Source organism: Cornus florida, unplaced genomic scaffold, assembly GCF_030987335.1.
Source record: "Cornus florida cultivar Cherokee Brave unplaced genomic scaffold, ASM3098733v1 CherokeeBrave_3.0.0_Hap2_Chr11, whole genome shotgun sequence".
Taxonomy (NCBI): domain Eukaryota; kingdom Viridiplantae; phylum Streptophyta; class Magnoliopsida; order Cornales; family Cornaceae; genus Cornus; species Cornus florida.
Window position 1 is genome coordinate 136622113 of NW_026775581.1, and position 17066 is coordinate 136639178.

Here is a 17066-nt window from a genome sequence, read left to right on the forward strand (position 1 = left end):
CTCTCAGACTTTATTTGGATTAATGGTTATTTCTCCATGTAAAAAATCAAGTTTCAGTTATTTGCCTCCTAGCAGAGTCAGAAGAAACAGATTATTTGAGTTGAAAATGTTTATAAATTATGTTACCTTCCAAATTATTTGAGAATTTTTCCAGCTTGTTATCTACTGCATCTCTCTCTATCTCTCTACACACACACACACACATATATAGATATATACACCCCTCTCCCTGTGTGAGTGAAAGCATCTCTGATTGTGCCCTAGAAAATGTATTTAGTTTACATTGGGAGGACTTCTGAAATGATATATATTAGTACCAAACTTTTCACCATCCCATTAGACAATTGCACTGGGCAAGATTACTAGCGACAACACAATATATTAGTACCAAAACAATTCAATCATCATATTAAACAAAACAAGAGGAAAGAATTGCTGCAACTAACAGGAAACTCCAATGCAACACTTCATAGAAACCAAGTCAAAAAAATATGTAGTGCTGATCAATGGGGCCAGATTCCATGAACATCAATTTTAAAAAATGTGAGAAAATACCAAAAAGCCTAGTGGCCTAAAGGTATCTCCTCTTCCTCCCAAAATGGATGGAGAGGGTTCAAGTCCCCATAATTGCAAATGGGTGTGTGAGTTTCTTGACAATGAAAAAATGTGAGAAAATAGGATTCCATAGAGAACTTAGAAGAGAAAACCATGTTACAAGTAAGAATTGTATGTACAAAAAAATAAAAATAAAAATGAAATGGAAAAATATAACAGCAAAGTGAAAAATATTTGGGCGCTGATTAAAAATTATAAAATAATTATAAAAAGGCAATTAACAACATTAGGGCCTCACATTGCATCCTTGTACCCCTCACAAAAAAAACATTCTGAGGTGAAAGCTTCACATCTTTGAAGAAACTAAAAATAGTTTTACGTAACTCAAGCACCCAAATTGGGAGGTGTTACATGTAATATGAATTATAATTGATTGAAGTGTAACAGAAAGCTGAATTTGTCATCTAATTGCAAATATCGGAAAAATATAAACAAGCAGTTAAGCCATAAAAACAAAAAAACACATTGTGATACCCCCTAATTTTGGAACACGGATTGATCAAGTTCGCGCACAAAATCAGGGGATATCAAAACAATTTAAGTATTTAACAAGCACAGAATACAAAGATGAATAATAAAGAATAAATAAACCGCTGAAGAAAACTAATAAATAAATATTACTTAATGATTCTCCAACAATTACAATTCGGAAATCCCATAACTCAAGGACCCCTTAAAACATTATCCAATAATCCAATACTATTTAAAAGTACACAAGATGAATAGACGAATGACAGTCTCCCAGCTGCGGATCCTCAACCTCGAGACTGGAACCTCTAATAACCTGAAAAATAAATCGTGGGTTAAACCCTACGAGCAAGTTCACTCTACCATGCCTCTGAAAACCAACAAGCAAATCATCTCTGATCAAAACCAAACCTAATAAAGTTTTAACTTTAATAAAGCACGATATACATGTCTATATATAATTATATATACTATACTAATCACATCCATTAATAGGTTTATTAAATTTCCATAACTATTAAATAATTATTAAAATAATATTCATACCTAGACCAATCTACCATTTCATTTTATAAAAACTCCTTTGACCTTAATCCCATCCTAGTCAGTTGTTTAATCATTTAAACAACAAATTATAATAAAAGAAATACTCTATTTAATCCCAACCCGATAATGATTTTAATTGTTTAAATCACATATCCAAAATCCAAGTTTTGACAAATCATCCACGTCTTCCCCAATATTATTTTACTAATGTAAAATAATACACTAACCAGTAAGTACTAAACTATTCTCATTTAAGAATATCTAACCCTAATCCAATCCATACATACAACAACCATAGATGATATTTTAATCATCTAACACATAACAACGTAATTATGCTTTGGCAAATCAACCATGCCATTGTAAATATTTTTATTTATATATTGGCAATTCAACCATGCCTCCATAAGTATATTTATTTATACATTGGCAATTCAACCATGCCTCCGTGTATGTATATTTATACATTGGCAATTCAACCATGCCTCCACAGGTATATTTATTCATACATTTAATTAGCAATTCATCCATTCTTTCCATATATGTATTCTATTCATACAAATATTTAGGTAATATATTTAATCATTTGACAATTCATCCATGCCCACACTTTAACCATGAATTAACTTTAAAATTAACAATACGCTAAATCATACATAGCCATCACATGCATATTATACGCATATCATTAATTTAACAACCAGCCTATTAAGATATGCCAAATAAGAATGATAATATTAATCATCTTAAATGATTTATATATATATATATACCTACACATATGTTATTTAATGTATATATGTGTTTAACACCTTCTTTAATAATCCTTGATTATTTAAAATCAATATACATACATACATACATATATATATATATATATATATATATATATATATATATTCATCCTTCCATACAACTCATAGACAAATTAAACTATATATACACATATATAAATAATTATATATATATATATATATATATATATATATATATATATATACACTTCCTTCCATAACAAATTATTAATTTATTATATTTACCCAAATTAGTGCAACTAAATATGTCAGAAATAGTTTCCTTTAAATACTCCATACCGGTTTAAATAGTTTTCCGACACCGTCTCACTAAAACGTAAATATCTCTTATTAGGATAAGAATCTGATAATGAAATTGGTACCATTGGAAAGAGGACGAAAAATCCTTGAATTTGAGCTCAAGAATGACCCAATTTCGATTTAAGATGACTAAGTTATGACCGTTTTAATTTTATGTCACAAACAGACAAAATAATTGGCTAAGCTCAAACGCTACTGTGAGCGCGCCCACACTTAATTAGCTCACTTGAGCTCACACAAACGCACCCACACCAGATTAGCTCACTTGAGCTCACATGTATGCACCCACACCAGATAAATCTTCTGTTGACCAAACTTAATCCATGGTCCAGATTCACATGCGCACTCTTTTATGTACACCGTAATGCACCGAATCATTCCACTTATATTTAAACTATTCCAATGGCCTAGATCAGTGATGTAACCTTTTACTATGCATTCTACCACACTAGATCATACCTCGAATCACCCATCTCCTGATTTATGCGCCGATTCACACAGAGTGCATAGAATTAATTTAAAATTTAATAAAAATAATTCTAAAATAAATTCCAGAATATAAAAAAATTACAAAACAAATTCTAAAAATATTCTGAAAAGTACAGAAAAATTCCAGAAAATATAAAAACCAAAATTAATCCCCTTAGGTCACAGTTCCACCTATACATTGATTTTAATATATATATCCAACATCTACATATACAAATAAAATCCAATAATCCAAAATTAAAACTATATAATAATTCATACTTTTAAATAATCATATCTAAACACAATTTAATAAAATAAATTAACTTGATGCTTTTAATTAATCCAAATTAATAATTTAATTAGAGCCTTAATACTTAAGATGAAATCCTTATAGGTTCTAAGAGGAAAAATAGAGAAAACTCGCCTGAAGGTTTCGAAACGAAACCGACGCTTTAAGCTTTAATTATCTCTTCCAATTCCGACGTCCTCCTTTTCAGATCCGACCTCCTCCTTGTCAGCCCTTCTTCTTCCTCTCTCTCTGTCTGTTTTATTTTTCTAACGTGTAAAACCTTTAACCCTAAAGCCTTATGTGTATTTTTATACACCTTAAATTCCAAATCCTATTCCAACTAGTATTATGAATTAAAATAATAATCTTTAAATAATTTATATCTATAAACATATATATATATATAAATATATATTCCTTCCATAATTAACTCATTAGTTAATTAAATCATATATACTTATAAATATCAATAAATATATATCTATATATATATCTTTCCATAACAATTATTAATTAATTATATTTATATATAATTATATATATATATATATATATATATATATATATATATATATATATAATTGATACAAAAGTAATCATTTAAATAATTAAATAACCACGGACCTTCATTAATTAACCTAATAAGGTTTCATAGAAGCCCAAGACCACATCTTTTGGTCCAACTTTCCTTAAGCCCAATCTAATTAATTTAAATAAATAAGATAATTAATTAAATACAGAAATTAAAATAACTAATTACATGAAGCACATAAACAAACAAGAATTTACAACTAAGTCATATAATACCAATAAAATCAACATACCAATAATTCAATCAATAATCAACCACACAAACAATCAATCATCATACATAATCACGAAATATAACTTAATTAAAATAAGATAATTAATCTAACACTCAATAAAATAAAATAAATCATTGAAAAATAAAATAAAATAATTAATCCTAATTAATAAATCTTTTAAAATTATCGGGGTATTACATTCTTCCCCCCTAACAAACGGAATTCCGTCCTCGGAATTCACAAATCCATGAAATAAAAACTTTGATTATTTAATTTCAAATTTCATTATTCCTTTTATCCGTGTGGAAATTAACCCATCCACACATATTCATTATTAGCAGACACATCACGTAATTAGCTAATTCCATATTTATATAATTGATAAATATAAGTACACACTAGAGACTCTCACTGAACTAAAGCAGTTTCAACCGGATAGTGGGTATCTCATGTAAAACGCACACAAAGGTGGTTACGAGTCCTCCTTCTACCAGAGCCCACACATCCTTAAACCCAGCTACCCATCTCAATCGGCAATATACGCCTCCATCCTAACCACTGATCCTGAGACTCAAGCTTATATCATGGCCCATATATGTGTGTGTGTATGTATATATATATATATATAATCCATTATATCCACATAAAAGTAAACTATCCAACCATATTATTTCAATGGCATACCATCCAACTATTCCGTTGACCTGACACGAATAAGTAGGACTTAACGCTATGGTTAATCCGTTCCCTTATAAATATATAGGTAGGACTTAACTTCGTTGGTTAATCCGTCCCTGAAATGCCACCGTCCCATACCGGTGTATTAAACCATACAATTCATAAATAAATAGGTAGGACTTAACTATTCCGTTAATCCGTCCCTAAAATACCTCCATGTTATTTTATTGGTGCATAAATCCATAAAACCCATACTTCAAAATTAGGGGAAGACTCAACGATTTACCAATACCTTCTAAATCGATGTCTTACCATTTTCCTGATAAGACTCAATGATTTACCATTAGGACACACTAACGGACCGAATATAGAATACAATGAATCCTAAACTTAAGCTCCAAGTAAAAGAGTACACAACGCGGAAGTCACACAACGAAAGACACCCTAGGGACACTTGAACCTGGAGTGCTCTGATACCAACTGTGATACCCCCTAATTTTGGAACACGGATTGATCAAGTCCGCGCACAAAATCAGGGGATATCAAAACAATTTAAGTATTTAACAAGCACAGAATACAAAGATGAATAATAAAGAATAAATAAACCGCTGAAGAAAACTAATAAATAAATATTACTTAATGATTCTCCAACAATTACAATTCGAAAATCCCATAACTCAAGGACCCCTTAAAACATTATCCAATAATCCAATACTATTTAAAAGTACACAAGATGAATAGACGAATGACAGTCTCCCAGCTGCGGATCCTCAACCTCGAGACTGCAACCTCTAATAATCTGAAAAATAAATCGTGGGTTAAACCCTACGAGCAAGTTCACTCTACCAGGCCTCTGAAAACCAACAAGCAAATCATCTCTGATCAAAACCAAACCTAATAAAGTTTTAACTTTAATAAAGCACGATATACATGTCTATATATAATTATATATACTATACTAATCACATCCATTAATAGGTTTATTAAATTTCCATAACTATTAAATAATTATTAAAATAATATTCATACCTAGACCAATCTACCATTTCATTTTATAAAAACTCCTTTGACCTTAATCCCATCCTAATCAGTTGTTTAATCATTTAAACAACAAATTATAATAAAAGAAATACTCTATTTAATCCCAACCCGATAATGATTTTAATTGTTTAAATCACATATCCAAAATCCAAGTTTTGACAAATCATCCACGTCTTCCCCAATATTATTTTACTAATGTAAAATAATACACTAACCAGTAAGTACTAAACTATTCTCATTTAAGAATATCTAACCCTAATCCAATCCATACATACAACAACCATAGATGATATTTTAATCATCTAACACATAACAACGTAATTATGCTTTGGCAAATCAACCATGCCATTGTAAATATTTTTATTTATATATTGGCAATTCAACCATGCCTCCATAAGTATATTTATTTATACATTGGCAATTCAACCATGCCTCCGTGTATGTATATTTATACATTGGCAATTCAACCATGCCTCCACAGGTATATTTATTCATACATTTAATTAGCAATTCATCCATTCTTTCCATATATGTATTCTATTCATACAAATATTTAGGTAATATATTTAATCATTTGACAATTCATCCATGCCCACACTTTAACCATGAATTAACTTTAAAATTAACAATACGCTAAATCATACATAGCCATCACATGCATATTATACGCATATCATTAATTTAACAACCAGCCTATTAAGATATGCCAAATAAGAATGATAATATTAATCATCTTAAATGATTTATATATATATATATATACCTACACATATGTTATTTAATGTATATATGTGTTTAACACCTTCTTTAATAATCCTTGATTATTTAAAATCAATATACATACATACATACATATATATATATATATATATATATATATATATATATATACACTTCCTTCCATAACAAATTATTAATTTATTATATTTACCCAAATTAGTGCAACTAAATATGTCAGAAATAGTTTCCTTTAAATACTCCATACCGGTTTAAATAGTTTTCCGACACCGTCTCACTAAAACGTAAATATCTCTTATTAGGATAAGAATCTGATAATGAAATTGGTACCATTGGAAAGAGGACGAAAAATCCTTGAATTTGAGCTCAAGAATGACCCAATTTCGATTTAAGATGACTAAGTTATGACCGTTTTAATTTTATGTCACAAACAGACAAAATAATTGGCTAAGCTCAAACGCTACTGTGAGCGCGCCCACACTTAATTAGCTCACTTGAGCTCACACAAACGCACCCACACCAGATTAGCTCACTTGAGCTCACATGTATGCACCCACACCAGATAAATCTTCTGTTGACCAAACTTAATCCATGGTCCAGATTCACATGCGCACTCTTTTATGTACACCGTAATGCACCGAATCATTCCACTTATATTTAAACTATTCCAATGGCCTAGATCAGTGATGTAACCTTTTACTATGCATTCTACCACACTAGATCATACCTCGAATCACCCATCTCCTGATTTATGCGCCGATTCACACAGAGTGCATAGAATTAATTTAAAATTTAATAAAAATAATTCTAAAATAAATTCCAGAATATAAAAAAATTACAAAACAAATTCTAAAAATATTCTGAAAAGTACAGAAAAATTCCAGAAAATATAAAAACCAAAATTAATCCCCTTAGGTCACAGTTCCACCTATACATTGATTTTAATATATATATCCAACATCTACATATACAAATAAAATCCAATAATCCAAAATTAAAACTATATAATAATTCATACTTTTAAATAATCATATCTAAACACAATTTAATAAAATAAATTAACTTGATGCTTTTAATTAATCCAAATTAATAATTTAATTAGAGCCTTAATACTTAAGATGAAATCCTTATAGGTTCTAAGAGGAAAAATAGAGAAAACTCGCCTGAAGGTTTCGAAATGAAACCGACGCTTTAAGCTTTAATTATCTCTTCCAATTCCGACGTCCTCCTTTTCAGATCCGACCTCCTCCTTGTCAGCCCTTCTTCTTCCTCTCTCTCTGTCTGTTTTATTTTTCTAACGTGTAAAACCTTTAACCCTAAAGCCTTATGTGTATTTTTATACACCTTAAATTCCAAATCCTATTCCAACTAGTATTATGAATTAAAATAATAATCTTTAAATAATTTATATCTATAAACATATATATATATATAAATATATATTCCTTCCATAATTAACTCATTAGTTAATTAAATCATATATACTTATAAATATCAATAAATATATATCTATATATATATCTTTCCATAACAATTATTAATTAATTATATTTATATATAATTATATATATATATATATATATATATATATATAATTGATACAAAAGTAATCATTTAAATAATTAAATAACCACGGACCTTCATTAATTAACCTAATAAGGTTTCATAGATGCCCAAGACCACATCTTTTGGTCCAACTTTCCTTAAGCCCAATCCAATTAATTTAAATAAATAAGATAATTAATTAAATACAGAAATTAAAATAACTAATTACATGAAGCACATAAACAAACAAAAATTTACAACTAAGTCATATAATACCAATAAAATCAACATACCAATAATTCAATCAATAATCAACCACACAAACAATCAATCATCATACATAATCACGAAATATAACTTAATTAAAATAAGATAATTAATCTAACACTCAATAAAATAAAATAAATCATTGAAAAATAAAATAAAATAATTAATCCTAATTAATAAATCTTTTAAAATTATCGGGGTATTACACACATATGCCAAAACTTGATAGTAAAACAAAAATATTAAGAACATTTACATTTTGATGAAAGAGAAACAATAAAAATGAAAGAAGAATGTGTCCTAAAAAGACTAATGGAATTCTCATATGGGACAACTACATGCATCTATCATCCTTTTTAAGAATGCTGTTATCCTTCACAGTTTTAGTTGAAGGTATTTTCAACTTAGTTATATAAAGACGCATTTTCATATAGTACCCATGCCATAAGTGCAAGAGCAAGTGAAGCATAAAAGCTTCATATCTGCAGGAAATTCACAAAATACTTCTCATATCTAGAGTCTAGACAACTGTCCAATGAGTACTACAATGAAAGTAATCTATAAATGAGAGATGCCAATAGAAGTAAGTACGTGGGTGCCAAACCAAGAAATGTAGAAGTAAGTTGGGACAAGAGGCCAGTCGCTGAAACAGTGGGAAAACCAATGGGAAACCTGTGAGAAAAGAAATGTCAAAGGTAACTTCAAATAAACACAAAATGTTCACATCAGAATTAAAGATGCATTACTAATGCTTCAAAACAGTGCATTATGGCAGGACACATGATGATATCCAGACCAAGCTGTTCTAATCAGTAAACCTACCAGCTGATCTATTAGTTGTAACCAGCAATTATGGATTATAAGTTTGAGATAATTTCTAAGACAACATTTTGCAGACATGTTGATTAGCACTTATATCACAAAACAACAAGCACTAACATAACCTTACTCATAATAGCCATCCCGAATGATAATAACCAATGTGTAAAGAAACTATTCTGAAAATCTTTAAACTTCTGGGTTCAGCACAGTTAAACGATACATTACAGACCTGCATGTGGAAGAGCACGGGAAACCTGGGTTTTTCTGATTCATGATTTAGGAGACTAAGCCAATACTTATTCCTTTCAATATCCAGATCCAGGTATTTTGCAACTGCTCCAATCATAATAATCAAAGCTCCACTTGCAACACTACAGACAAATCAATTATAAATGTAATTAAGTCAGAGTCAATTTACTTATAAATGTAATAACACTGAATCAAGCTAGTTAATACTAAGTTTATGCACTATTTTCATACTTTATTTCGTCAAGTAGTCATCATATGAAAAATCAAGCATTAAATCTCTCCCCACCCCTCTTTCCCAAGAACCAAGTAAATGAACAGAAATATGCATGTGATTAGGGTTTGATTAGAGAAGCTGAACCTAGTATTGACTGCTAAAACTCAGCTTGTTTGATCTCTTGTACATTTTGATATCAACTTAAGGTAATAGTTACATTAGTTAGCCATGCTCAACTTCACTCGGTAATGACATTGTAAGTTGGGGCTCTCTGTGATCTAAAGCTGCAACAAAAATAAATTCACAGACCTCCCTATGAACCGAGATCTCAAAATATAAATGGAAAAGTTACAGCTTCAAATAAAATAAAATAAAATAAAAATCCACTCAGACAAGTGTCAACGTAACATTCAAATGCACATTCAGTCTTATCAAAGCTCAAGAGTCTGATGAATGTACCATTTTGCTATAGTTAGTGTCACAAACTCCAGAGTTCAAAGGGTTTCATTTGTCACACCCTAAGGGTCAGCCACCATTAAGTAACAACCTCTCCTATTTTCAATTGTTGAACGCATCACACCTTCGCCTAATCTCTCCTCTCCGTCCAGTCTTGACACCATAGACACTCAGCTTCTCAATCGTTCGACGAAATGCCTCAAAGAAAGCATTCTGATTCCCAGCGTACATCTCAACATATGGCCTCGTCCTGGGATCCAAATACAATGCGTGATCCGAAGACAAAACCCCCAACCCCTTGCCCAAGTTCTGGTAGTACACATTGTCGAACTTGTTCGGAGTCATCACATCGTTGAACACTGACACACTCGAATTCTTCTGATAATCAGCACAAGCACTTCTCAGCCCTTGTGCGTATCGAGGATTATAACTCGGGTCGTATTGCGATTTCTTGCTGAAATTGTAAATGTTTTTGCTAAATTCACTACAATGCGAGAACCCAATCGTATGAGCACCACTCAGTGCCACCATTTCTTGAACTGAGAAGTTTCTGGATGCGAAAATCTGAATCAGTTGTGTCATCGACATGGTGGGCATCGGAATATTCCCTTCGACGTGAGATGCTTTTGAGATCAACCCATCTCTACGGCCTAATTTGACATTGTAGAATGGTCCTCCCATCATGGTGACGAGATCGCGAGTGGCGACGGCTAGGATGTCAGCGCAGGAGACGACAGCGGGGCAGACGAGCTCGAGGGCGGTCTTGGCACGGACGACGACGTCGAAGGCGTCGCCAGGGAGGGAGAGGTTGATGTCGGAGTCGCGCTCGGCTTTGTTGAAGGGGGTGGAGGAGACGAGGACGGAGCCGTCGCAGCCCTCAATGAGGCAGTCGTGGAAGAAGAGGCGGAGGGCGCCGGGGGCGGTGGCGGGGGAGGTGATCTGTTTGTTGGTGACGATGTCTTGCATGATCTGTTGGAATCTAGGGCATGATTTTTGGTAGTAGTTGAGGGTGAGTCTTTGGGATCGTCCACGGCATTGTGTGGGAGTGAGGAGAGAGAAAGAGGAGAGAGAGAGGATGAGAAGGACAACCGGTAATGCCATTGTGTTGTCTGAGCTAAGCACTGGAGAGTGAGAGTGAGAGTGAGTGAGGGAGGGATTTAACGGAGGATAACTTTTATAGAGAGAGAGAACATACTGCATCCTCCTCCAATCACGGAATGTCACGTGCTATATATGTGAATTGAAAAGACTTGAAATTACCATAATACCCTGCTAGTGGGGCTTTTCTTGGAGGTTGCAGAATATGGTTCATTCTTAACACTATACCGTTAAGTGAATGAAGCAGATACTTTGTGTCAATTTTTGTCCACTCTTTATATCCAATTTTATTTTATTTTATTTTTATTTTTTGGCGACACCAATTTTAAATTCATGATGCAAGATTAAATCCTCAACTTAATAACTTTCTAAAATTAATATATATATAACATAACATATTATAGTATATTTTTATGTGTTAAACTTTATTTTTAATTCATTGAATAAGTATTGTATTTTATGATGTAATTATATTGTACTATGATATAAAAGTATCTTGAGTTTTGAATATGTAAGAGTTTTTAAAAAGATTTGTTTTCCTATTTTATGGAAATTAGACATACAGAAGGTAGTGTCTTTTGTTTTTCACATGATGTATATATATATTTTTAATAAGTAATTCATCACATGCCGTATCATCACATTATTTAATATACATATATATCAAACTTCTTGAAGAGATAGATACACAAATTAAGTAAATTGTAAATAATCTCTAATAATTTAAAAAAAGAAAAATCCATTTAATTTTCCTAATTTTGGTTTGGTCTTCATTGACGTTAGTGCATTACAGTAGTTACCTGACCAGGTTAAGAGAAATTTTGTTGTTAATTGAGTCAAACTTGACTAATGATAGTCCTTATAGCTCTTAATTAATAGTTTTGCAAACTTTCATGCCCGTTACCTTTTAACTGATAAAAATTATATATAAATTTTGTACATATCGAGTAGAAGTTGAGATACTCAAATCTCGATCAGTGTTGATAGTAAATGATTCAACCAAACAAGTGTATTGCAAGTTATCATAAAGAAATTTGTAAAGTGTGATAAAAAAGGAAAAAAATTTATAATCGAAACTTGTGGAAAGTATACAATATTCTAATGGTTGGCGGATCAAGGGTGGGTTAAGTGCACTAAAATAAAATAATAAAAAATAAATAAATAAATTTACTATACCTAATTATATTAGCCCCAAAAAAATAAATTTACTATATCTAATTACTACTATTAGCCTATCCATAGAAATATTAGTCCACCCTATTGACATTCCTGAATTCGCCCTTTATGTTTGAGAGTACCAAATTAGAGTGTGATAAATTTAGAATTAGAGGAAGTTTAGTTCAAAAGTTTTGCTAATTTTTATTCAATCCAAAACCCAAGACGCCTACTTGATGAGTCAAACATTGCACAAGGATATTTTGGGATAAGTGCAAAAAACACCCCTCTAGTTTCAAAAAGTTGCAAAAAACACCACTGTTGTTCAAAATTGACCCATCTAGTTTCAAAAAGTTGCAAATAAGAAATTTTTGTCAAAGGGGTAGGTTAAAATACGAAAATACCCCCTAATAATCTTTATTCAATAATAATAATAAAATTGAAAAAGTTGAAATGACCTAAATAGACATTGAACAAAACGACGTCGTTTTGGGTAATGAAACTTAACACACTCAAAACTACGTCGTTTGGGCTAAATACACTAAAAACCTTAAATAGGGTTAGGGTTATACAACCCAAGCCACACCATCAGTCATCTCTATTGTCGATCACACACATACACAGCCCCTCACAAACACAGACACCAAAGACAAAGCAAACACAGTCATTTTCATGGCTTGATTGTGGATGATCCGTAATTTCTGGCTATTGGGGTTTGAGATCAAAGACGAAGTGCTACCATTGAAAGGAAAAAACGCGTTTAAGAGGTTAGGGTTTTTATGTTTTCATGTTTCTGATTTCTTTAATGATGATAAAAGTTAGGGTATTTATGTTATAGCGTCTGTATTTGTGTGATTCAATAGTTTATGTGATGTTATTGTTATTTTTCTGTTCGATAAAGGGTTTTATTCGAATTTGTGTGGTCCTCTTTAGTGTTTTGTGTCGATTGTCAATGAATTTGGGTTCCACATGTCTCTATTTGCTTTGATTATAGTTAAATAACTTCCACTTTATCTTTTTCATGTTTATTGTAGTGTATTGTATAGTTGTTTTATAAAAAATAGGGTTACGGTTTTAGATAAAAATGAGAGTCTTTTGCCTTTTTTTTTTTTGGGGGGGTTCCACATGTCTAAAAAAGTGTTAAACTGCCTTGAACTTGTGTAATTTTTTATTTTTTATATTTTTTTTTGGCATTTGAGGTTGGTTCTGTTAATGTTTTTACACTGATATTTGTCTGCACATGCATGTAATATATTTGGTATTTTCTTGTCTCACAGTGCATGTAAATAATTTGTCTGCACATGCATGTAATTTGATGTTAGTCTGCACATGCATGTAATTTGATGTTAATTAGTATTGTTTGTTTAAATTTTTGTAGGTGTTATTCAAAATGTCTAAAAAGTATACAATTGAGATACATTATGATGAAAAATTTAATAAGGACCACTATTATTATATTGGGGGGAAAGTTGATGAATTTGATAATTGTGATCCTGATTGCATGTCATATTTTGAAATTGAAGATATGTTGACACTACTGAACTTAGATCCCAAAAGTGAAGTTTATTATAGAGACCTTAGTAATGGAAATCCTGTGTTCATAGTCTCTGATAATGGTCTATTGAATATGTTTACAATGTACAAGAATTTTTCATTGGTGAAGGTACTAGTAGTAGCACCTGCACCTGCACCTGCACCTACACTTGAAACTGCACCTGCACCTGAAACTACAGCTGCACCTCATTCTCCTTCCCACTCATCTTCCTATGCCTCTTCCTAATCTTCTTCCCATTCAGCTGCAACTGAGAGTGAGGATAACAATGGTCATATTGAAGCTTTATGGGGTCAAGTAGAAGACTTAGATGGAGATTCTGTATATGCACCAAGTGATGAGTTGTGGAGTGTTCATAGCTCATCAGATGAGGAAGTTGATAGCAACATTAGGGTTACTAAATATGTTGTTAAGAGGGATTTGGGCATTAAACCCTTAGAAATTGGGATGAAGTTTGCATGTGCAGATGATTTTAGGGTAGCATTGAGGGACCATGCTATAAAACACAAGTATGATTTCAGGCTTCAGAAAAATGAGAAAAATAGGATTACTGCTGTGTGCATTAGTAAATGTGGTTGGAGGATTCATGCCTCAAAGAATAGCAGTGATAATACCTTTCAAATCAAGACATATAGAAGTACACACCACTGTATTCCACCTGAAACAAATAGACAAGTAACATCTAGGTACATAGCCAAGCACTACATAAACCAATTCAGAGTGGACCCAACTTGGAAGAATTGTGGTTTAAGTGGCTTGATTGAAAAGGATTTTGAGACACAAGTTTCTAGATTCAAGGTAAGCAGAGCTAAGGCAAAAGCCTTGGAAATGATTAAAGGTAATTTTAAAGAGCAGTTTATAAAAATCAGAGAGTACTGTGAGCTTGTTATGCAGACAAGTCCTGGTAATGTATGCAAAGTGAAAACTGAAATTGACAGAGTAAAGAAAGGTTTTTGAGGGTTTTTTATTATCTAGAAGCAATGTGGAAAGGCTTCAAAGAAGGCTGCAAGCCATTTGTAGGGCTAGATGGGTGTTTTTTGAAAGGGCCATAAGGAGGACAGTTGTTAAGTGCTGTTGGTAGGGACCCAAATGATAGTTATTACCCAATTATTTTTGCAGTGGTGGAGGTTGAGTCAAAAGCCACTTGGCAGTGGTTTATTAATGAGTTGATGGCAATCATTGGTCCCCCTTATCAGTTAACTTTTATCTCTGACAGACAAAAGGGATTGGTTGATGTGTTAGACAGGTTGTGTGAGAATACTAACCATAGGTTTTGTGCTAGACACATGTATGAAAATTTTAGGAAGAAATTTCCATATCTCAAATTGAAAACTGAATTCTTGAATGCTTCTAATGCATTTACACTTGAGGTGTTCAAGAATTACATGACAAACATTAAGAAGATGAACAACAATGCTTTTGAGTGGCTGAACAGAATCCCTCACCATTTATGGTCCAAGTGTGGCTTTACAGTGGACTCAAAGTGCGATTTAAATAGCAATAACATGTGTGAGTCTTGGAATAGGCAGATTCTAGAGGCCAGGAGCAAACCATTGATTTACATGTTTGAAATGATTATGAGGTACTTATTGAAAATGTGCAATAATAAGAGAGAATACATGGAAGGCTAACATGGTCTTTTATGTTCAAAGGTGCAGGATGAAGTGGATAAATTGAGGCTAGATTCTAGAAAATGTCATGTGCAACCTACAGGACCACAATTATATGAGGTTGACAGTAATGGGGAGAATGATGCAGTTGATATGACAAACAGAAAATGCAATTTTAGGGTTTGGGAGGTCACTGGTATACCTTGCATACATGTAGCAGCTGTTATCAATTCTAGGAGAGGCAATATTGAAGACTATGTGAGTCATTACTACCAAAGGGAGACACACCTTAACATATATGCCCATATTGTGAAGCCACTTTGTTTGAGAAAAATTCTGAACATTGAAGGATATCCTCCAATACTCCCACCATTGAGAGAAAAACCAAAAATGGGAAGGCCAACAAAGCAAAGAATAAAGAGTGCTGAAGAACTGAGAGATATCAAAGCTAAAAAGGCTGCTTCTGGGAAATTGAACTTTCAAGTGAGGCGTGGAAAGTGTAAGATGGAAGGGCACAATGTCAGAAGCTGCAAGAATGATGTAGCACCTTCTAAACCACCAAGAAGCAAAGGTGGAAGGCTTCTTTTGAAAAGGACTGGGTTGTTTGTGGGAGAAAGTAGCAGTGGGGGAGGTGCAAGATCAGTTAGAGCTAAAGGACATGCAACTGTGCAACAAGAGGTAATATATATTCTTATTTTTTTTTTTTAATTGTGTAATTTATGAGTGTAATACCTATGCATATCGTACTTATGTTTGTTTACTTTTATTGCATGTGAAGGTTACTTATGTGTCCCAATCTGAAACACTTGGAATTGACCCTACACTTGCTACCCAGGAATCTATGGTATGTCGACAGTCCCAAAAAGTTTGATTCCATTTATTTATTTGTAATAAATGTCTGTACATCTAATACATTCATTTTTTACTTGTAGGACAATGGACAGTGGTTGAACTGACTTTGGATGCAACTCTTTTGGTGTACTTTTGCTTAAAGCTGCTTTGGGACTTATGGGTGGCCTGTTTGCTTCATGTGCATGCAGTGTTCTAATCAATTCAATGACTTTTTGTGGTTGTACTCACTTCAATGACAATATTATTTGTGATGTGTATGCATCAGTTCACATTGGTATATGAAACTTTACTGCTAGTAGTTGTGCATGCTGTGTCTAGTACTTGTGCATGCAATGTCTAGTACAATATTATTTGTGATGTGTACTCACTTGAATGACAGTATTTTTTATGATGTGTATGCACAGCTCCATGCATTGCACAGGTTCACATTGGTATACGAGTTGTAAAATTTTACTGTTAGTAGTTGTAAGACTTTAATA

The 17066-nt window shown here is 32.3% G+C and overlaps 2 protein-coding genes across 2 annotated transcripts; one reads left to right on the forward strand and one right to left on the reverse strand.

The window, feature by feature from the left end:
* Positions 1 to 9524: 9524 nt before the first annotated feature.
* LOC132286786 (peroxidase 31-like) lies at positions 9525 to 11490 on the reverse strand. Its single transcript, XM_059789175.1, has 2 exons — positions 10324 to 11490; positions 9525 to 9772 (listed from the first exon to the last, which is right to left on the reverse strand). The coding sequence occupies exon 1, from the start codon at positions 11419 to 11421 to the stop codon at positions 10423 to 10425; it is 999 nt and encodes a 332-aa protein (XP_059645158.1). The 5' UTR covers positions 11422 to 11490; the 3' UTR covers positions 9525 to 9772; positions 10324 to 10422.
* Positions 11491 to 13963: 2473 nt separating this feature from the next.
* On the forward strand, positions 13964 to 16691 carry LOC132282229 (uncharacterized). The gene is made up of 6 exons (XM_059783836.1): positions 13964 to 14189; positions 14370 to 15074; positions 15179 to 15663; positions 15784 to 16413; positions 16514 to 16579; positions 16668 to 16691. The coding sequence occupies exons 1-6, from the start codon at positions 13964 to 13966 to the stop codon at positions 16689 to 16691; spliced, it is 2136 nt and encodes a 711-aa protein (XP_059639819.1).
* Positions 16692 to 17066: the final 375 nt, after the last annotated feature.